Source organism: Mercenaria mercenaria, chromosome 11, assembly GCF_021730395.1.
Source record: "Mercenaria mercenaria strain notata chromosome 11, MADL_Memer_1, whole genome shotgun sequence".
In the NCBI taxonomy this organism is placed as follows: domain Eukaryota; kingdom Metazoa; phylum Mollusca; class Bivalvia; order Venerida; family Veneridae; genus Mercenaria; species Mercenaria mercenaria.
In genome coordinates, this window is record NC_069371.1 from 33,610,225 (window position 1) to 33,633,294 (window position 23,070).

At 35.7% G+C, this 23,070-nt stretch overlaps 1 protein-coding gene across 1 annotated transcript; it reads left to right on the forward strand.

Annotated features, from left to right (window-relative positions):
• Positions 1 to 349: 349 nt before the first annotated feature.
• LOC123530868 (cell migration-inducing and hyaluronan-binding protein-like) lies at positions 350 to 22,708 on the forward strand. The gene is made up of 23 exons (XM_053517106.1): positions 350 to 631; positions 969 to 1,191; positions 4,168 to 4,334; positions 6,038 to 6,188; positions 6,654 to 6,839; positions 7,253 to 7,459; positions 8,088 to 8,192; positions 9,815 to 9,999; positions 10,293 to 10,496; positions 10,832 to 10,971; positions 11,304 to 11,508; positions 13,380 to 13,509; positions 13,919 to 13,982; positions 14,358 to 14,393; positions 14,973 to 15,095; positions 16,049 to 16,241; positions 16,605 to 16,829; positions 18,505 to 18,704; positions 18,967 to 19,161; positions 20,277 to 20,442; positions 20,867 to 20,926; positions 21,496 to 21,601; positions 22,355 to 22,708. Exons 1-23 carry the CDS (start codon positions 503 to 505, stop codon positions 22,474 to 22,476), a joined length of 3,522 nt encoding a protein of 1,173 aa, XP_053373081.1. The 5' UTR covers positions 350 to 502; the 3' UTR covers positions 22,477 to 22,708.
• Positions 22,709 to 23,070: the final 362 nt, after the last annotated feature.

Here is a 23,070-nt window from a genome sequence, read left to right on the forward strand (position 1 = left end):
GGACAGACGGACTCAGAGATGGGCAGACAGTTCAAATACATATGCCCAAGGTCTTGTACAATGGAGATTATTAAAAGACAATTTTGTACATTAAAAACGAAAGAAACTTGTATTTATTTTCATGGCCTGGCCTGCTGAGTATAAACTGACCTTTCGTTGACCGTAGTAGGTGGACAATGTATCAAACAAACAAAAGATGTCATAATAATCATTTTTTAATATCTATTTACCTTTAGGACAAATGATATATATCCTTGATGAACACAATTGACGTCATGCTCCACCTCAGGAGGTAGTTTATAATCAAAACATCCTGTTGCTGCGCCGTTATAAAAGAGCCCATCGACAAATTGCACCAGACGACAAAAATACATTGAATGCAGTATTAATAACATGATATATCAGTAACAAAACAAAAAATATTTTTATGTGCTTTTTAAAAAAAAATTGGACTTCAGTAATTATTTGTTTAAATATCTAACCGATATATTAAAGTCGAAAAATGCGGCATACTGTTGAACTTTTGTTTTACCTAGCATTGATAACAGCTTCCGCACGTGCAGACTGTCCCCACGAGCGCCAAGGAATAAAGAGCTGGTCCAGTGCTGCGACATGGGGCGCCGCTGGTATAGTAAGTGTATAATTTTCTTTGGTGAAGCATTGTATTTTAAACAATAGAAAAAAATATAGTACATGTAAGAATGAGAGAACTGATCATATTTTCGCATTTTTCATTAAGCGGAAAATATGCAATACTCATGTATATGTATATGTTGACAAAGTTCAGCTGTTCCCGCCAAAATCAAATGGACTGCATTAATGTCTGGTACAAGCTTTTTTCAAAGCTGAAGCAGCCTTCACTGTTTATAGGCAAACTATTTCTGTCAATAAGTTCCAGTCGACTTTTGTATAAGATACAACTATCTTGTCATTTCTTTTTAGCTTCTGTCGTATTTTTATTTTTGCAGCCGAAATCAGGCGACAGTATTATCATAACAGACCAAATAATAATGGACGTTTCTCCGCCTCCTTTGTATAACATCACAATTGAAAATGGCGGAAGTTTGACATTTTCCCCAGAACAAAATCTTACCCTGAAAGCCGCAAACATTTATATAAACAAAGATGGCGCTTTGGAGATTGGAAGTGAGGTCTGTCCATACCGTGGAGACCTAACAGTCGTCCTTACAGGTATAGTAGATAATATTTAATGATATGACATTGTTGTCCGTCTACTATAACACTATGTGATTATATATGAAATATGATGAATTTTGATATAGATATCCTTGATAGTCTTAACATGGACACAATTAAAAATATGTGCCATTGTTTGACCTTTTATACTAAAAAAATATGTTTATGAATATAATTCATAAATATAGAACAGAGATTATATAACATATTACATAATGTCGAGTAAACTTTCACGCAACAAGAATATCATGCTACAAGAAAGAGGAATATTTTTACATTTCAAAAGTGTCTGTACTTTTACTCGTTTTAGACTTTACAATGTTTGAAAATGCAATTTTAACCGGATTCTCATAAAACATTCGAACAATGTGATGCTATTGCTTTTGTTAATTTGAAAATATTGTTCAATTCTAAACGAGATTATTGGGGGGTTTTTTTTTGGTTGTTTGTTTGTTTGTTTGTTTTCTAATCATTTGCTCAAAACAGAAAATTGATTAACAAGATTTTTTCCTATTAAAAACTAATTGTTTTGATAAATAACACATGTTTCCAGTTTGAGATACCTTTAACATTTAAAATGGAGATTTTAAAATGTATTTTGTATAATCTAGATTTTTCCGGAAATGTTTGTGAATCGAACAATTATAATGTTACAAAAAGCTCAAGAAACTGAAAAACGCAACATCCATATGCATGACTTTTGTCACATGTGCACGTTGATCTCGTGTTCTAATAAATCTGACTACTGCACGTCACACTCGTATTCAGTTGAACTATATTTGTAAGGAGTATCGAATACATTTGTATCTGTAAATGTTGTTAAACCATTTGATAATTAAAAATTGTCGAAGTTATTGGATGATAAAAAGTCTGAGTTGTTTTCACGTTGAAAACGCTTTCGTATGTGACGTTGACGCGATTTTAAACGTTGACCTGTTGATATTACAAGAGGTTTCATATGTCAGCATGCCCGATATATTTTCAGCCGAAATATCTCAATCTTAACTGGTCTTGTGGCGTAACAACGCTTCAAAAGAATTTTGAAAAACGCCTATTTTGGACAAAGATAAAGGTCACTAAGGGTTTTTATTAAAATGCGTTTGATAATAGAAAAGTTAGTGGTTCACGAGTTCTTAATTGATTTTTATATTCGTTAAGATCTTATTTTTGTAAATACATGATATGGATTCTATATTTACATGAATACAACACGGGGTGCGCGTGCACATATGACAACGGTCATACTTTGTGTATGACTAAAGAAACCTTCATATTAGATTGCTGATTACATTAATGCATATCAAAATTTTTGTGAATGAATATTTGCGAGAAAGGAAATGATGTCTTTTTATTTTTCCTTAACAGTAGTACATGTCAAGCAAAAGTTACGGAGTCTATTAGCCAGGACCCATGTTTTACAGTGAACAGGATATCAAAATTCAACTGAAAAAAAAGTTTGAAAGGATTGCCCTAGGATTAGTTGTCTAACGAGTCAATCACCTGCATTGAACTTTATTTATTGTCAGTAACAGTAAAAAAACAACAAAAAACCACTATTAAACCACATGGCGTAATCAGATGATTGGATAAGTCTGAAAAATGTTTGAATATAATCTCAAAATAATCAAACCAAAACACATTTTCAATCGAGGATAAATCGTACATCCAACTTAAACAACAACCACTGTTTATCTAATTTAGTATAATTTAATCTAGATTCACTTTATGATTATCCTTCACATAAAGTACAAACGTGACGTAATACTATGTTCATGTTGATGTTAATGTATGAATATTTTAATTAAATGTGAAAACCACCTACGGATACCGCCAACTATAAAAAAGATAGTGCAAGGATAGTGTACTTTCCTTTTTCTTAACAATTATCGGCAGTTCAATCCAACTGCAGTACAATATTGTAATATATATCAGTTTAAGTTACCATTCTTCAGGCAAAATACTAAAAGACACATTCGTAAATGAACACTAAGAAATTATGAGCGTCCGTCCGTCGTTGTACATAATTATACAAGGAGCTGAAACAAATGTTCGAAATGGCAAGTTATTTAAGGTATTTAACACAATATACTTTACACATGCCAATGTTAAAAAGGATTGAACTCTCATGACTTACAATTTAAAACCGTCCGCAAAACCTACACCCCAACAGGAAAGCATAAGTGTCTTTGTGATCTAAATGATTTGAAGGATGCGTTCAACGCCATTCTAAAATGTTGATACTATGTTAAATTACATGTGTTTTTAAATTATAAAATTTTAAAATTCAAGAAATAAGGAATCTTTAACGTAACTTGCAATCTACATAATAAAGACATTTAACATTAGACAGTATAATGTCTTTTATCAGATTGTAAACAACCGCCTCGCCTGGGGATCAAACTCACGACCTTGCGTTCTGTAGATATGCATTCTGCTGGCGGGATGCTGTTTGACATAGTCTTAACCATTACCTGCTAAATTTCTATAATGAACTTGTCCTTCTTTCAATTTGGACAGTGTCAGTAACCATTAAAAGGGGTGCTTACCAAAAAGATACTGACTGAATGGCAAACAGTGCAGATCATGATCAGACTGCATGGAACATGATCTACACTGGTCGCAAAGGCTGAATCAGTCGTATCCAGCTTGATAAGGGTTAACAAATTCTTAGATAAGACTAAATTTTAAGCAAATGATTATGTTTTCTAAATGCAATAAAACAAGTTATATACCAGTTTGTAAATCATGAATGTCAAAAACGTTTCCTATTTTCTTTGATTAACTAACCAGCACTTAGATGATTACAAAGTGTTTTTGCACGAAATGTTGTTCTTATGGCTATTAATAACCATTAAAGCTGTTAGATGTAAGACAATTACCAATGGAGATATTTGACTACAAGAGGCTTCATTAACTACATTTAAACTTCATTACGCTTTGCCTAATATACCAGCATACTTTTCATTTAAGGGAATCGAGAATCCCATGAGTTTGAGAGCCACCCTAAAGCTATACTGGTATCTGAGGGAGGAACATTGGAGATTCACGGGGCGCCAAGATTGTCCTGGACAAAAATAACGGAGACACTTAATCCAGAGAGAGGATATGATAGCGGAAATATCATGTTTAACCATCAGGTTAAGTTTCTTCGTATTTTTTCAGTCGAAACAAACAGAAGTATTTACAAGAAACATATTTAAAAAAGATGGTCGGCGAATTGTAGTAAGACAAAAAGTTTGTTTTCAATATCATTTGTGTTATTCTAGCATCAGTCTAACATTTTGCACAAAGCAAAACTAAATACCACACTTAAACAATTTAAATGATTCACTTTTAATTTTTCAAAAAAAAAAAAAAAAAGGTTTCGTAGGTGTGCGATTTTTGTTTCGTTTGTTCTACGACAAAAAATTAAAGCAGTGGTCCGGAAGACACTTCTCTACCTTGAAGAGCTGAATACGATCGGCTAATCAAACCGTTATTCATGTGATACGCAGACCGTATTCAGCTCTTTTTGTAATATTTTTGCTAATATACTGAGCGAAACGTAGCTTTAAAAAGGTAAACAGCGTCATTCTTTGTCTGACATTTCACTCAGCGTTGCACAATCAGCAGAGTGAAAAAATAGACACTCTCATCCAGCCAGGCAAAGTGTTGCATAACTCTTTCATTTTGATAAATTATCTATAATGCGTTATCAAGTAGTCTGATTTGCAAACTTAAGTTACGTGACATGTGTCGGTCCAGGTCACGAATTCGTTCCTAGAACGGCATTCGCCGAAAAACTGCTTTAACATCAAACTAAGATGGTATATGCCTCAAACTAGTTCTAACTTAGCGTAGCTGTTTTCATGAACCCTTGTACGGCAATGTAACTAGCATTTATAGTCGTGTAAGTTTTAAAGCATGTATTGAATAGAGTAATTCCTAGAGTAAACTATATACACCATGCATTTTGTTTAACATGAATGCATCAATGTGCAGAGTTAAGAGTAAATCGTAGTTCTAATGTTCATAAGCACAAAACTTCAGAGAGTGTTCAAATATTAAAAGTGAACTATGTGTAGGATTCCATATCGATAATGCACAGTTTTCATCAACAAAATATATTGAAATGCGTGGTATGACTATAAAAACAAAACATATATAATAATGAGGCGGCTTTTCCTTCTGACAGTGTTATGACTTGTTTACGATTGTTGGCGAAACAGTTTTACGCACCTGTCCCCTTATGACGTTTAAACGTCATCGTAGCAGTGACAGTGTAGCTTATTTGTTATCCCACGAAAATAAAACGATCACGCTCGAAGTGCATTATTAATTTTGTCGAAGTTATAATGATTTCGAAATCGCCAGTTATATAAATTGTGAATTGACAGAACGATACAATTTATCAATGCATGTTTATATGTTTTGGAACCGATATTTCTTTGCAGGTGTAATTTTTTTCACCAGCGTAAAATTTCAAGCATCTGATTGAATGATTCAGTTTTGAAATTGACCAGTGATAACGTAGCAATCTAAGACTGATTTCAATGCTCAGTTTTATCAAATATCTTATCATTTCTTTGGTTTTACATCATAACCAGATGCTTAATAAATCTTAAGCAAACAAACACCAGTTACAATATAATATAAGAAGTTACTTTTAACACAAGCCTGTCAATTTCAAGGAGTTTACGTATTTTGTCCAAACGTGTTTCTGTAAACCTCTTAGGACCAAGAGGTTGCTACAAGCTTGCAATGAACAACGTTTCTACTGCCCAGTATTATGAGTACTAGTATTCGTTGAAAAACGGTTGACAACCAAACTCATAATATGCGTGTACATGTCATTTTACAGTGGGAGGATCAATATAACAGCCAGACTCCGGGAATGCCGGGTATTGTCGCTTACACATTCGGCTTCAACTCGACTGGACATCCGGTTGTAAAAGACTTTGGAGTGTACGATGTAAAATGGCGCAGCGAGGAACTCACTGACCATATAAATAGTAAGTTTAATGTTCTAATGGTTTACTTTGACAATATATGTAACAGGGCCGACTGAGATTTCGGACTTGCACAATTAGTGTATTGTTTAAGCGGAGGTAGAGTCGAAATAAAGATAAGCAAATTCAGACTTGCGCGTTTATAAATAAGACATATTATTTTGGCACACTTTATAAATTACTAGATGGACATTTACTACTAGTATGCGTGTACCTAATGAAATACATGTAGCTACTTCTCAAAATAAAAAAAAATGCCGTCATACGTAGGTTCAGAATTGCATGTAGACTGAAACTCGCCTGAATTTGAGGTTTTCTCAATATTATGTCGAAACAATATAAATAGCAAATTCCATTTAATATTGACATTAGTCTTCGTTATAAACAATCTTTGATTATGTCGTTTAGCATATTGTTGCATGATATAAACAATAAGAAATGAAAAATGTGTTGTGTTTTTTTTTGTAGGAGTTTCAGACGGAGATATATTGATGATGGCTACACAACAACAGATTACACTTAAAGATCCATCCAAACAAAGCACAGGGGCTTATGATGCGTACGAGACACTAGTGTATGGTAATGTAACCGGAAACAGTATCCTAAGGTCACTGCAGCAAGACGGAAGTACTTGGGCTTTTGTCTACCAAAAAGGTAACAACTGACATGAAATAGATTAATTACAGTCGAATTTTGTACGCTCACACTCCGATAATTCGAACACCACCCATCATTCTGACTGTAGTTAATTGATAAGTAAAGTAAAGAAGAATTCAACAATTGCTCACACGTTTTCAGTTATATACACAAAGTAAGACTGTTCGGGAGGCCCTTGTTTTTCCAGCAGAAGGAGGGATCTTCGGAGCACAGATGCCACGTGACCCATATACCTTTTCCAACTTATTTGCCTGTATGACTCTGGTATACGTACCAGACTTCTATTGTGGGTCATTGATAATCTATCTCGGGATTATGAAATAAACCCTGTAATAGAAATAACAATATAACTGTGATATCATTGATCATATAAGGAACATAATTTACTTAAATTCTTTCGGATATTACAGGAAATCGTGATAGTTATTCTGAGGAAACCAACCCATTTGGTACCACATCAACAGCCAAATTTTGTATGAGTAAGGACATGATTTTTACGGCACAAACAGTTGGAGGATCTAAAACATGGCAACAGCAAGACAACTTCATGATATCAAACAGGAATGGTCTTTTCCCATTGGTTGAGACGCTAGATGAAGTCACAACATGGCTGCCAGGTATTTATGACTGGTGTTTTGTCGTTTTTTTTTTTCGGATCCGTGTAAAGGAAGAGTGCCACAATGTGGCAAAATGCTCTACTTCTAAATACTATTGTGGTAAAATCTATAGGCATAGCTATAGCTGCTATTCTTAGCCATGTTTATACGATAGCTAAATATATCACAACTATGACTGAAATAAAACAAAATATTAACCCAACCGTTAAGCACCCTTGTTTCTAAAATGTTCCGGATTTTCAGAGGCTATTAATGAACACTGCGGCGTCTGGAACCGGCCATATTGTATGCATATCATAACTATCAACAAAGATACCTCATATGATATGAAATGGGAGTATAGACAATAGAAATAAACAATTTATTTAAAGTTAGGTGTCGCTAGCTTTGGAGAAAACTTCGATCTGAGTGAAAAAAGCCTTCGAGAAAGACAAACTTTAGTTGAATATCCGGTGTTAATTTCTATCCTGCACTCATTAATGATATTGTTAGATTACATTCAAATAATATCTTTTCTTTGCTTGATCCAAAATATTCTCAATTGCAAATGAGTGAACAAACGTTTAGGGTTAAAATTAGCCAAGCACCTAAAAGTTTTCCATCTACAGATTAATCAATCGTATTTCAGGTGACCGTGTTGTTATCGCATCTACTGACTACGACTGGGAACAGGCGGAAGAGAGGACAATTGTGTTCTGCCCAGAATGTCAGAAAAACCAGTTCCGTATCAACGGTATATTTCAAAATTTATTTTATTTTGTCACGGATATACTTCAGCTGTCTTGTATTAAATGAAAATACCAAAATTACGTTAGGATTGAGCAAAATTTCTATTTAGTAATATATTTCAAAAAAAAAAAAATCTGTTATAAAAAGTCAATTCATTGAAAGCTGTAGCGCACAAACAGTGATAATATTAGCTGATTTGTGCACCGATTTTAGAAGTGACTCACGCCCAAAACAACAAAAAAAAAAAAACAACAACAAAAAACCGCAAAATAAAATCATAAGCATTTTAATTATGATTTTTGGTATTCGTAAGCAACATACGAATGTTTTACATCAGGTTGAATAAAAGTAGTCATCCCCTATTCGATTTCATTTAAATTCTCCAAAACGGAAAGATGTCCGGGTTAGTGCCGAAGGACAGATGTGCTACTGCGCTACTAACCCGTTGAAAATTTCGACAGCTTTAACTATATACTATAATCAGTTAGTAACTAATTAATACAGTCATTATGTATATTTAATGTTGATAGAAACAATTTCTTTTTTTTCAGAAGTCACTGTTATTTACTTACTGAAAGCTCACGTTTATTTTGTATGAAAGGGAGGAAATTAGAAATGTAGAAAAGTAGAAAAATATATATTTCAGTAATTTTGACGTAAATGTTATGTCTTTTTCCAACACAATAACATTTTTGCTACTTATTTGAATACAAAAGACAAGCGATTTTATGGACTGTTTTACAGTTTTAATGCAATAAGCGATCGTATCATCACCATAGCCAGCAAGTGAAAAAATACTTATGTTAAATACAGATGAATCATACATGTATATCCTCTTAAATATACAAATGAGCCGCGCCATGAGAAAACCAACATAGTGGGTTTACGACCAGCATGGATCCAGACCAGCCTGCGCATCCGCGCAGACTGGTCAGGCTCCATGCTGTTCGCTTTTAAAGCCTATTGGAATTGGAGAAACTGTTAGCGAACAGCATGGAGCCTGACCAGACTGCGCGGATGCGCAGGCTGGTCTGGATCCATGCTGGTCGCATACCCACTATGTTGGTTTTCCCATGGCACGGCTCATATTTCAAGTAGAAAGTATTCATTTAGAAATTTTCTTGCGTATATAGATAGATAGATTATTTAAACTAAAGGTAATAGACACTCTTGTTAAAATAAGTGCGGGCACATACGAGTAGATATAAAAATTGAAGACAAGATAATGACTATGTGATCTGGGCATTATTCAAGGTGGAATGAGGCTGTAGCGCCCTAACATGACATTTTTAACATTTACCCTGCTAAATTTCTAAAATGAACTGGTCCTTCATTCAACTGGGCAGTACCACTTATCATTCAAAGGGGTGTTCACTGAAAATTTACTGATCGAATAGCGGACGTGCAGGCTGATCTTGGTCTGCACTGGTCGCAAAGGCAAAATCACTTGCCGGTTAATGGAACTGCTTTACTATAAGACTTTTATACTTATCACAATAAAACGGAAACAAAAATGTAATTTTACTAATTTTGATGAATCGATATGATTTGTAAACTCAGCTGATCTGACCATCGTTGTATGTAATAGTGTTTCGTGTTAGCGTCAAAATGCTTGTTTATTTCTAGAGCCAGTCAAGTTTATCCATTTCGGGAAAGTTCTTCACGGCGCTGTGGACATGCGTGCTGAAGTTGGTTTAGTGACCAGAAATGTGGTTATTCGTGGAGAAATGGAAGATGTATGTCCGGAATATAACGGGAACTGTAAGGACAGTAAAGTCCGTGGACTGGACACATTTGGTGCTCATATCAAGGTACTGGGGCATTCTAATTGTATAATAATTAATGGAATCTTAAATTTATAATATGTTGCAAATATAAAACAAATTAAGGCATACTCATGGTACGGACTTCTAAGTTTTAACAGATATGGCATTATACTAGATTATTTTGTTTTTGTTTGTGTTCATTCAAGTATCAGTTGCTTTTCTATCATAGTACACAAAATTTAATCACGAGACTGTGTACTGGAACTTAATTTTGCTCGAATATCAGTCAAATTGCCTTTATTTATGTTGCCTTTGAGTATATATATTACCCTTTCCAGATTCTTCGGAACTATGCAAATGTTCATATAGAATATGCCGAACTTGTTAACGTAGGCCAACAGACAGATAACGGTCGATACCCGATACATTTCCACATGGTCTTTGACAAGAAAGCAGAGGCAACAGTGCCATATCTAAGAGGAAACTCGATCCATGATACATTCGCAAGATGTATAACAATCCACGGCAGCAATGGTGTTCAGGTAAGAAATTAGTTTTAACTGATTTCATATAGCGGAAACCTATTGTTAAGTGGAGAATCAGTCTCAACGCGAACACACTTTTCTCCGAGGCCAGAACTTAATTACAATTCATTACAACTCATTGGAATAAAAATAAGATTATCTCCCTTGGCTATATTCAAATCATTCGTTTGTCTTTCTTTATCAATATTCTTTTTAAAAACATCAACTGCTCACTAGTGTTTTATTGTATAACGAATCTTTTTGTCAGTTAAGACACATACACGTTTTATAAATACGCTATAGGTTATCATAATAATTTTGACTGATGTCTAAAACCCACACTTTTATTCTAGGTGATGGACAATTTTTGTTACAGTCACATGGGTCATGGTTTTTTCTTGGAGGACGGGGGAGAAATGAACAATGTATTCGATGGTAACCTTGCGATGACAACACGAACAGCTACCGGAAGTCTCGAACCTGTAGATAAATTGTAAGTCTATCTACAGGCAATATAAAACAAAGTCTTAAAAAATTAGGCAGTGGCAGTGAGGGACCGTGAGCAGAATGGAGGCCTTTGCAATTATTTACATACCCCATACAGAGTTGTCTTCCCGTAAAAACGGCAATGTTCACGTGTCAGTCCTTCAAATACGCGGTATTATGCACTGTGCCATTTTTAATTAACTGTACTTAAATAAGTCTGAATCACGTAAAATGCACAAGTCACATTATTGTCCAGATAGTAAAATATGTTTCAAAAACTAACAATATACAAGTATTTATATCTCCATTGGCGCATTCTGCAATTCATTTCCGTTTCAGCCGTCCAGCAAGCTTTTGGTTCACCAGTCCACTTAACCGATTTAAGAATAACGTCGCCGCCGGCGGAGAAGGTACTGGCATCTGGGTAGTTTTTCCAGACGAACCACTCCCGCCGTCTAGGGAATATGGTTTGATGGAGAAATTTGAAGCAAAGAAAACAATGGTGCAAGAGTTTGACAATAATGTTGCTCATTCCCAGGGTCAGGTAAAAATACCTCTTTTACCAAAATAGAAAACAGTGGAAACTCCACAGATCGCTCAACACCAAAGCTGTAATTAACTAGTGGTCATATAATAGCTAAGTCATCTAAATGAATACTTTTGATGAGATTTTTGATAAGATCTACTCTCTAAAATGTGCTTAACAGTTACCAGAAAACAAAAGTTAAAACAAATCTTTATGTTCTTTGCTGTATCCATAGAAACAATGAAAAAAGATATAGCAAAGCTGTGGTTAGGCAAAACATAAATATATACGAAATTCTTAAATGACGACATGTGTTAACCAAACATGAGTTCCGAAATTTCTAAAGTTTTGTCATTGAAGTATGATGATTGGTTTAATCATGTAAGAATTTAACGACTACCCCCATATTTTGAGAAAAAGTTCAAACAACACCAACTCATAAAAAGAGTTGTTCTACATGAAAATTGAATAGCATATAAAACATGTATATAACTCATTTCATACACGCATTGGATTCCGAAAAAGGACTGCATAAATGGGCCAAACATTCGAAACTAACCATTTTCAAGGAACTGTTATCTTCGTTTTGATGCATTTGCAATAATGTCCCAGTGTTTAAATTTCACATAACTAGGATTAACATAGTTTCGGCGATTGTTTATTTTTATTTCTTTACAAATGGCACTCTTTTAAAGGGGGACAACTTTTTGAGAATATTTTAAGTATCCAGTTGTATGGAAAAGTACGGTAAACATGTATTGTGCAGGTAGATTGTTGGTACTGATGTTGTTCATCTTCGGTTTGGTGATATACTGCTTAGTCTTAATGTGATTCGGTATAAACTACACTGAGAATTCGTGCAAATCATTCAAGAATAAAAAATTGCGCTAAATCCGTGTTACAGTACAATAAAATAACAGTAGCTTGTCATCATTAGCTATGTGGGTTCTTTCAAAGAGTATCAGAAACTCATGATACCTACTGATCATACAATCGATGTTTTTAAAGTTTACACAGAACAGCTCTTGTTTAATTGCCTTCTTATATACATTCAGTTCCTGGTTTCAATAAAAAAAGTTTCTTAAAGACCTGCTCCAGTCCTACCTTTTAACCTTAAATTGTCACTGAAAAAGCATGAAAATCCTGACTGTGAACAGTGACGCCTGCCAAATAGGGTCTATTTTATATAAAATTCTATATAAAATACCTGTGGTTTTTGCGTGCTAAAGTGTGGCACGTGGCCGTTAACTGTTATCTATTGTAATCATGGGTTGCATACACACAATAGAATTTGAATAGCCGCGGAGCAGGGCTTTAAACTAAATAAAATATCGATTCAGTTTTGGGTTTCAATGGCAAGAAAATTTAACATTATAATTAGTTTTACTATAACTGAATGTTCTCAGGTTGCTGATCTTCATATTATTGTTTTACGGACGACACTATTTTGTTGATTAACGTCAGATTATACGTGCAATCTGCCTTGATGTCATAGCATCAGTGTTTTTAAGTACAAAAATATACAGAGGACTCTATGACCGAGACGTTAAAGTCGCTGACTTTGAATCACATGCCTCTCACCGGTGTAGGTTTGGGTTCATCGTGTAAAAAAGTCATCCAGTTGTCTTATGGAAGGTTGAAGGTTTAACCTAGTTGAACGCCCATGATACATAGTAAAATATTGCCTGTAGTGACACCTGGGGTCTTCCTCCACCGACAGTAGATGGAGAAGTCGCAAAATGACCTAAATTATGTCCGTGTTTCTCCATACCCCACCCCTCCCCCACAAAAACAAAAAAGAAGACGAAATAAAACGAAAATGTACGCGTTTTCTTTCCTTAAAACATGCAAGGTGAATGTTAATATATACCGTTGTTTGCATATTTCAGTTCGGTGTAATGATTGGTAACAGAGAGAAGGATGACAGAAATGTTCAATGTTGTAACCAATGGCAACCATTAGAAGACCCCAAGAATCCGAAATCTAACCCCATAAATATTAGCCTTTCAAATATTACAGGTCCGTGTTGTATATCTATAAATATAATTGAACATAAAGAATTACATGTATCATATATCAAAAATATATAAAACCAAAATTTGAAAATAAAAAGATTCAGTCTAAATACCAATTTGTGTATTTTCGTTGTGACCTTCCTAAATTTTGAGAAAACTTTATTCTTATTAATTTCAAATATGGAGGTTTCACCAACTATTTCCGTTTAATATTTATAAAAGTGGGTAAGCGTTTCACAGAAATGAATTTTAGTTCTGTTCGAACGTAAAACAAACTACGTATAATTAGGGGTTATCTACAGGAAGTTAGAACTTTGGAACAAACGTATGACCGTTTAATAGTTTCATGAATTTTGAATATTCCTCATTTAAACAATTGAGAGATTATTAAAGTTGTTTAATGTTTGTTTCAGGTTACAAAAACAGACACACGAACATCTGGATAGAGGGAGGCTATCTTGACGTGTCCCGTGTGTCGTAAGTATCAATACATGATTTTGTATCATATATATAAGAAATGAAGACGGTATTATTGCGCATTGTGTAAACGCCGCCTTCAATGCCACACAAAACTGGACCTATGTGTGGCATCTTCTGGCTGGTTGGGATTTTTGCTGTCTGACTGACAAAGCCAACAGTTGTGAAAATGTTAAAACACCAGTAGTGACGTAAAGAACAAATTCAAAATGACCATTTTTATATTAATCGTCAGCGATTACGTTCCATTTCACTGTCGTAACAATGAGAACAGAATTCCTCCTATTTTAGATAATCCTATACAGGAGTGAATGCCAAAGAAGCTACAGGAATTGAGAAAACCATTACACTTACATGTATGTCTTTCTTTTACAGGGTTGCAGACAGTTTGAATGGAATATTTGTTACAAAGTAAGTAAATCATGTTTTACTACCAGGGCCTTCCCCTCTAAAAATCTACCTCTGGTAAAATGAGGCAATCCAAAAGCAAAAAAAATATGGGTTTTTTCCAAATTCTGAATTTAAAATTTCCAAATCAGTGTAATCTTTTAGGGTTTTTAGCTGTTTCTAAGAGCATTTTCCCAATTCCACTTATGTTGATGGCATTCCCAAAATGATGAAAAAAGCCTGCAGTCTACAATATCGAGCAAACAGTATCAAAGCTGACTTTGTATGTCGCTGTGAGCTATTTGTTCCGTGGGGACCGTATAGTGCCCCAGCCACACTAATGGGTATCGTCTTGTAAGTACTCCATGCGTACAGATTTCATCATATTATTTTCAAAAAGTACAATGACAGCGTTAGTCAGCAGTAATAAATAACCAACCCGATCCTTAATAGATTTTTTTAACTGTGGTAGTCAGTGTAACAAAGCGATGTACATGTCTCACAACATTTCGAAATAATATAGACGCATTCTAAAACTACACTGCTCTTTTAGTTAAAATTTTCCGATATTTGACCAGAAGATTTTTCATGTTTTTCTTAAAGTGAGGGTCAGCAAGACAAACGCGGGGGACGACTAAGCCATGCAGTTGTTATTGGCGATAGTGAGAATCTTGGCGAGCCCAGTATAGAAGGATTTGACAGAAGTTTGCCGCTACCATGGAATGAGTGAGTTACTTCAAAAATATCTAATTCCTGATTTCCTTAGATTTTGTATAGAGTGAACAATATAAAAGCCCGTCAAATATGTGTATTATCATATTAATGTATCAGTTAAAATTTAAACGTTTCAGTAGATTACTTGACTGAAAAAGAAGCATGAGTTTTCTTTAGGAATGAAGAAAATTTTGAGGTGATTGTTTCTTCCTGAACAAAAACACGCATGAGAATATCCGAAAATGGGCCTTGTCCGACTACTATTCTCATTTGTTTTCTGTTCTACCAGCTTAATTTGTATTTACTATACTAATAAAACCCACTTCATGTTGGTGTTGTTTTTTTTTGCAAATAGTCGAGATTTTTTTATATTTTTTTTATATCATTTTATATAATGTGAATAACTTTAGAATAAAATGAAGCCATCTGTCTATATGGCTCTCTTCCTGTCTGTGTGACCGTCTTTCTGTCAGTCGTGCCTGTCTATCTGAAAAATGGCCAAGCCTTTGTTTGTATTATTGTTAACAACAGTGTTTAAACAATATTTCAGATACGTAACAGAACATACTAGTGCATAACATGCACCAGTAACTTGTAATGTTCCCACATTGGGGACATGTAATTTCAGACTCATTTGTTTTCTGAACCATTGATACACCACTGAAAACAGTTCACCTTTCGGAGACTGAACTTGATGCCTGTCGTGTCAGTGTCAAAGGTTATCAGACCTGTTTCAATACTCCAGCATCTGATTAGTTGATTCTTAGCGCAAACTTGAAACTGACCAATGTCAAGGCTCTATTTCAAAACTGGTCTCCAAATTCACTCGGTATATGTACTATCACCTGAGTAGACCAGTTAGCCCGTATTTGTTAATGCGCCGCTCTTCTTCACAGAGGACCATTCCAATTGCTTCATATACTGTTTACCTTATTTACAAAATCCTGTCTCATTTCGAAACACAGGAAGTTGAGAGTGAAACCCCATTCCGGGATAACAATGTGGAAGGGACCAACTCAGTACAGTGACATCTGGTTTGATGGATTCCAGTCAAATCATATCTACGACATTGGGGCTATTGCCAAGAAACGGAACTCGCCTTACTTTTTCTCTGTTACGACACCATTCAAGAATATACAGTATGCATTTGATGACGGGGTAAGTGATATTAGAAAGATTTTTGTACGTGAACATGTTAGGGAAAGATTTTCATAATCAAATAAAAATTGCTTATTCCTGGAAAGTAGGTGGTATACAATTTTAGTACATGAATCATCATATGGCGTTAACGTCTGCAGCTTTCGGATATATTTTAGTTATTACATGCACACTGCAAAAAATAAATAAATGAAAAAATAGAATAAAGTGAAATGTTAAAAAACGTTTTTGTAGTTCTGACTACTTTAAATACCTATATATAATTTTTTACATGTATGATTCATTAATATTTTTTTATATGTCATGAAGTGAATATATACATCGCCACAATTGCCATATTAGTTGTTATATAATAATATACAGGCAGGTCAAGGTAACCTAGCAATATCGGGAGTGAGGGGTGTTGATGCGGGTTGGGATTCTGAGAAGGATGGAGAACAAATTTCTGGTTTCACTTATTATAACACCACGTCCACGGGAGAGGAGAAGTTTTACATCGTCAAACCAGATCATTTCTCAGCCGCAGCAGACGACTGCACTGTCCGGCCTAACTGGAGATTGGCAATCTGCACAACCAAATACGGAAATGTAAGAAAGTTCGATTCTGTCATTGCATATATTCACTTTTATCATATAAATATATAAATTCTGTAATAAAAATTACAACAGTAGCTCGATCTGGGAATTTGTATTCGGCTCTCGTGGATTTTGCAAGGTCGGATCACTCTCGACGCTTGCGCACCTCGTGAGATCCGATCTGGCAAAACTCCACTCGAGCCGAATACAGCATCCAAAGATCGAGCTACTATTATTATAACCCTATTGTATTCCGATTTTCAGTTTTTAATTTCGGTTGTTTCTTAGCTTCATTACTACTTTTGTGAAAGTTGGTTTCTCCACAGTGGTTGATGTCAAATTATTGACGTAACTATTTCGTAAAGACCTACTCCAGTCCTACCTTTTAACCTTAAATTGTCGCTGAAAAAGCATGAAAATCCTGACTATGAACAGTGAGGCCTGTCAAAATAGGATCTATTTTTATATACAATGCTATATAAAATACCTGTGGTTTGGCGTGGTAAAGTGCGGCGCGTGGCCGTTAACTGTTACCTATTGTAACTAGAACTACCACTAAAGGTGATGAATGTACCCCCCGCATGCACTGACACAGTACATTGCAAATTGACGCACACAAGATTGCATAATTATGTGGACTGTATGTATATAGACTGTATGTATACAGTATATTAACAAAAAGCAAAGTCCCATAACTATGCAGAATATTTATCTAAAAGAATGTAACATACCCCATGCACAACTAGGGTTGGTACTGATCACTTGTGTGAAGTCTCATTAAATTGTGTGCAAGAGTTCGGAAGATTAGGCGCGCAAAAGATTGCATATGCAGACAGTATGTACATAGTATGTTAAAAAGAAACAAAGTCCCATAACTCTGCAATTTTTGTTGTTGAAAGAACCTAACATACCCCATGCACAACTACTGTTGTTACTGATCACTTGTGCGAAGTTTCATTAAATTGTGTGCAAGGGTTCGGAAGATTAGGCGCGCAAAAGATTGCATATGCAGACAGTATGTACATAGTATGTTAAAAAGAAACAAAGTCCCATAACTCTGAAATTTTTGTTGTAAGAACCTAACATACCCCATGCACAACTACTGTTGTTACTGATCACTTGTGCGAATTTTCATTAAATTGTGTCAAGGGGATGAGGAGAGATGGTGCGCACAAGATTGTGTTTATGTATATAATATAGTAACAAAAAACAAAGTCCCGTAACTCTGCAAATTATTTTTCTGAAAGAACCTAACATGCCCCATGCACAACTACTGTTGTTATTGATCACTTATGTGAAGTGTCATTAAATTGTGTCAAGGGGATGAGGAGAGATGGTGCGCACAAGATTGTGTCTACGGACAGACGGACGGACGGACAGACAGACAGACAACCTGAAACCAGTATACCCCCCACCCCACTTACAACTTTGTTGTCGTGGGGTACAATAATGGGTTGCGTAAACACAATAGAATTTGAATAGCCGCGGAGCAAGGCTTTAAGGTATCTAGTTAATCGTCGTGGAACTTTTTTTTCTTGTGAGAGGATATAGCTAACGGTTGTTGATAACGAGTTAGCGTCGTGCTTCACATACATGTATATGCCGTTTTCATGTGTATGTACTGCAATGAAATATTAAATGAAGTTGATGAGATAATATTTCAATACTGAGTTTTATCCATTTTCAGATGCGAGTTCAAGGAGATTTCGATAAAGTCAAGTCACATGGTATATTTGTACGAGACGATTTACCTAGCGCTCAGCTCGAATTCAAGCTGAAGACCAGAACCGGTCCGCAGGTCGTATTGGATGGGAGTCGAACTTACACTTTCCATACCGTTGGCGAGATGCCTGGTAGGATTAAATTCACCGCCGATGGAATAGAAAAGTAAGCAATTAATTTTAATTTGCTATCGCCATATATGGAAAGAATGAAATTTAATAATGAGGAAATATATGGTATAAAAACACAATTCCTGAAATCAAATTTAAACGGCTTTAAGCGAAAGCTGATTCAACTCTTGTTGAATTATTTTAGGTATTGTATTTTATAAATTCAGCCAGACAGTGGCCCTCTGTTTGGTATTGCAATCCTAATTGACTTTAAGGTGAATGACATTGATCTACAGAAATTAAATCACACTTTGCAGAGGCGACATACTCAGAATAGGTGTGTGCACGCCCCCTGGTGCTGATGTTGAAATACGGAGTTCTGTTCCTGTAAGAAATGGTCGTGAAAGACTTATAACAAGAAGTCGTTTTACCAGAGTCAACTCCCTTGACGAACTGGACGTGCCTGATTCAGAGCTAGACGGGAAGAAATATGTCCTTGACGATACCACTGGGTAAGAGGATTTTTAAAACATAATTATTCTTTCTTAATAGCACACATATATAAGTGTAGAGCATAAGGCATTTCCTATTCCCTGTACAATATTTGTAATAAACGTAAAAAAAAATGCTGTGAAAATATTTAGTTGATTATCAGTATAGAATGAAATTGTAGATTAATTAATTGTTTAATTGTTCCGATTGACTGATTTAAGCTGGGTCTCTGGAATGTTCAAAGTTATGAATAAGACTGTGCTCAAACTTGGTCTGGTATAAGTGGTGCCTGATATCGTGCTGCTCCGGTCTGGTATAAGTGGTGCCTGATATCGTGCTGCTCCGGTCTGGTATAAGTGGTGCCTGATATCATGCTGCTCCGGTCTGGTATAATTGGTGCCTGATATCATGCTGCTCCGGTCTGGTATAATTGGTGCCTGATATCATGCTGCTCCGGTCTGGTATAAGTGGTGCCTGATATCATGCTGCTCCGGTCTGGTATAAGTGGTGCCTGATATCATGCTGCTCCGGTCTGGTATAAGTGGTGCCTGATATCATGCTGCTCCGGTCTGGTATAAGTGGTGCCTGATATCATGCTGCTCCGGTCTGGTATAAGTGGTGCCTGATATCGTGCTGCTCCGGTCGGCCAATTGTATAGCAGACTTATTGAACTAGAGTGTTGTTGTTTTTTATATTTTCTTATAAAGTTTATGATTTGCTGGGAGAGAGATTTGTAGTCTTGAATGTCAAAGATTATATATAATTATACAGATTTTAAGGAAACTGCAGTGATTTGATGACAAGCGGCGGTTAAAACGGAGATAGCGCAGCACATACTGTTGTCTTTTGTACAATATGTCAGATAAATTGACATTTTGATAAATGTTGTTTACCAGAATCATCTACTAATATTATTTGAATTATCAAATCCCTTGGTCTAAGAGACGCTAGTGCTGTTTCTTTTGTTATAATACGCGTAAGAAAAAATGTATTCCTTCCCGTGTTTCTTATTAACGGAAGGTATATATCTATCTAGGAATTAGGTGCACAGGTATTGTCCTTTATAAATTTATGACCGGATCTTGGAATGCGTAGATTGATTAATTGCATATTTTATACATGTTTTTCTTTTCAGAATGTTGTACTTTAAATTTGTCGGTACTGATGACCTTGATATTGCAACCGGAGAGACCTGCGGCGGTGGACGGTGTCCAGATTTTACAGTTTTTGTCAGTAATGGTAACATGAATGACGCAGACTGTCGACAGAGACTGTATGGAGACAAGCTCAATATGGCCAAAGTATGCGTTTTACTTGATGTTGCTCGCAAGACGTTTCTTCACTTATTTTTAAATCACTTTAAGTTGCCATACTGCGTCCTTGTCGGTTACCTACTGATGTGCTTAAACACGATTTAGGCCGAACAGTCAAGTCATATGCGTAAATGCCGAAAATTACAAATACACCTTATATATATATATATATCATATGCATTATCATGAATTACATTGTACTTCATGTCCACAAGAATAGAACTTTTCATGAAGATCTAGACTGCACACAAAAATAACCCGACAAGTGCGTTAAGTTTTTCCCCCGTCTACGTTTTAGTGGATTAAAAATCTACTCTTTATGTTGTCTTTTTAGAAGGAACTTTAAATTTCCATTATTTTGAGCGACAGGTGATACTCATCATTTAATTGTAGCAACTGTTTCTAATTTCAGCCTGCACTTCCAACATTTACAACGCCCATTACAGCAAACGGTGCTCCACATCCTCCTACGGTATGTATATAGAATTATTGTATATTTATAGGTTATTAGCTTTGTATCGGGAAATATGCACGAGTTCTTCAGCGAAAATGTTGCGCGACTTTAGGAGCGCAATATTCTTCCGCTGAAGAACGAGTGCATATTTCCCGATGCGAAGATAATAACCTTTTTATTACATACGCATCTACACTTATAAATATAATGTTAATATCATAAATACGTTTAATAGCCTGAATAGGATTGACAATACTAAACTAAATAGACAAAAATAGTGCAACAACACACACTGAATTACGTCACGCACCCGATATGAAATTCAGGCGTCAGTGTATGGAAAAATATTGACGTTTCCGGTACCAGTGTAACTTAACGGGGAATAGAAACGAGTATGTAATAAAATGAATATATTCAACAATAACTCATAAAATTGATGTAATGGTTCTGTGGTACTATTGTGTCGTCGGTGTACGTTTGATATGACTGTTGGGTGTTTAAGTAACATCCATTTCACTCAGTTTTAAGCCGATTAATTTTACAAGTAATATACACAGTAATATTGTCCCTTATTTTGTATTTTACAGGGTTACGGTGCCGGTATTACCCGACCATTCACAAACCGCGATAACCCGGTTAACGGACAATACGGTCCATGGACTGAATGGTCCGAGTGCTCAAGAACTTGTGACGGTTTGTAGCTGTTATTCTTGATATCTTTGACTGAAGTGTACTTAAAACTTTAGGACTGAATATCAGCCTACTTTAGGACTTGTCACAAAATGAAAAAAAAAAAAAAAAAACACTTGGCGCTAAGAAACTATTAAAAACACTTGGCGCCAAGAAACCATTTAAACGAACTAGTCGGAGCTGCTTCGGTAAAAATGTTCCCTTAAATTTCATGCCGAGAGTTCGGCAATATACTTACGGACGAAGAGACAGGATTGACTTTATTCCTAGCAGAAATGACGCAAATTTACTTTAAATGTCAGTAGTAAGAAATTATGCTTGCCTCTCACACTACATTATTAGAGTCTTAGTTTCTGTATCTGTCTGGCAAAGGTAGAGGAAATATAAATGAGCCGCGACATGAGAAAACCAACAAAGTGGGTCTGCGACCAGCATGGATCCAGACCAGCCTGCGCATCCGCGCAGTCTGGTCAGTATCCATGCTGTTCGTTTTTAAAGCCTACTGCAATTAGAGAAACCGTTAGCGAACAGCACGGATCCTGACCAGACTGCGCGGATGCGCAGGCTGGTCTGGATCCATGCTGGTCGCAAACCCACTATGTTGGTTTTCTCATGGCGAGGCTCAAATATGTAGTTTATGTAATATGTAAGGATAATAAATGCGCTGACTAATTTGCCAGTATTTAAAACTTTAAAACAGCCATGTGGTTTTCCTGCTATCAGAATTCCTTAACTGTATATAAATTTGATTTTTAGAGGGTGTGCAGTTTCGAACACGGCGTTGTGACAGCCCACTTCCGGCAAATGGGGGAGCGGAATGTGCAGACAAGCACGTGGATTCCCGTGTCTGTAACTTGGAGCCGTGTGGTAATTATTAGACGTTTTCAGTATTGATCTGGATAAAACAGACCAATGAATGACTCTGCATAAATTAGAGGGCAAAATTTATTCAAATTTAGTATAATGATAAAATACTGTGCTTGATTTTGTTGAAAAGTTCACTGACGTTGTAATAAGATTATAAATGAATGTAGGGATAACGTATGTTTTTTCTGTGTTATAACATCTGCAGAATCCCGAGGGATTGGTTGGTGCCCGAGACTGGTAGGGCAAGGGTACCAACGTCTCCCGAGGGATTCTGAAGATGTTACAACACGAAATGAACATGCATACGCTATCTAGCATAAAGACGGTAAAATCTGATAAATGTTCATCAAAAATAAATTTCCACATGAAATGCGCTGAATTCAGTTGTTATGTATTTACGCGACGTCATTCTTTTCAACTATTCGTTTTAGGCCGATGACGTTTACGCTTTGCACGGAACGCGCATAATATTCGGTTTAACAGCAGTAAGCGAGATCTTGCTTTAACGTTTTCTCTCCTGTTAAATCCGAAAGTGACAGAACAGCAGTTTATTTAGAAAAGTATATTTAAAAAAACTTTTGCCATCATGTCCAAGCGAAAGCAGA

Coding starts and splice junctions, on each gene's coding strand:
- LOC123530868 (XM_053517106.1), top strand. CDS start 503: ATGCGGCATACTGTTGAACTTTTGTTTTACCTAGCATTGATAACAGCT. Junction 7,460..8,087: donor AGTCACAACATGGCTGCCAG/GTATTTATGACT, acceptor ATCGTATTTCAG/GTGACCGTGTTGTTATCGCA. Junction 15,096..16,048: donor TTGCCGCTACCATGGAATGA/GTGAGTTACTTC, acceptor TTCGAAACACAG/GAAGTTGAGAGTGAAACCCC.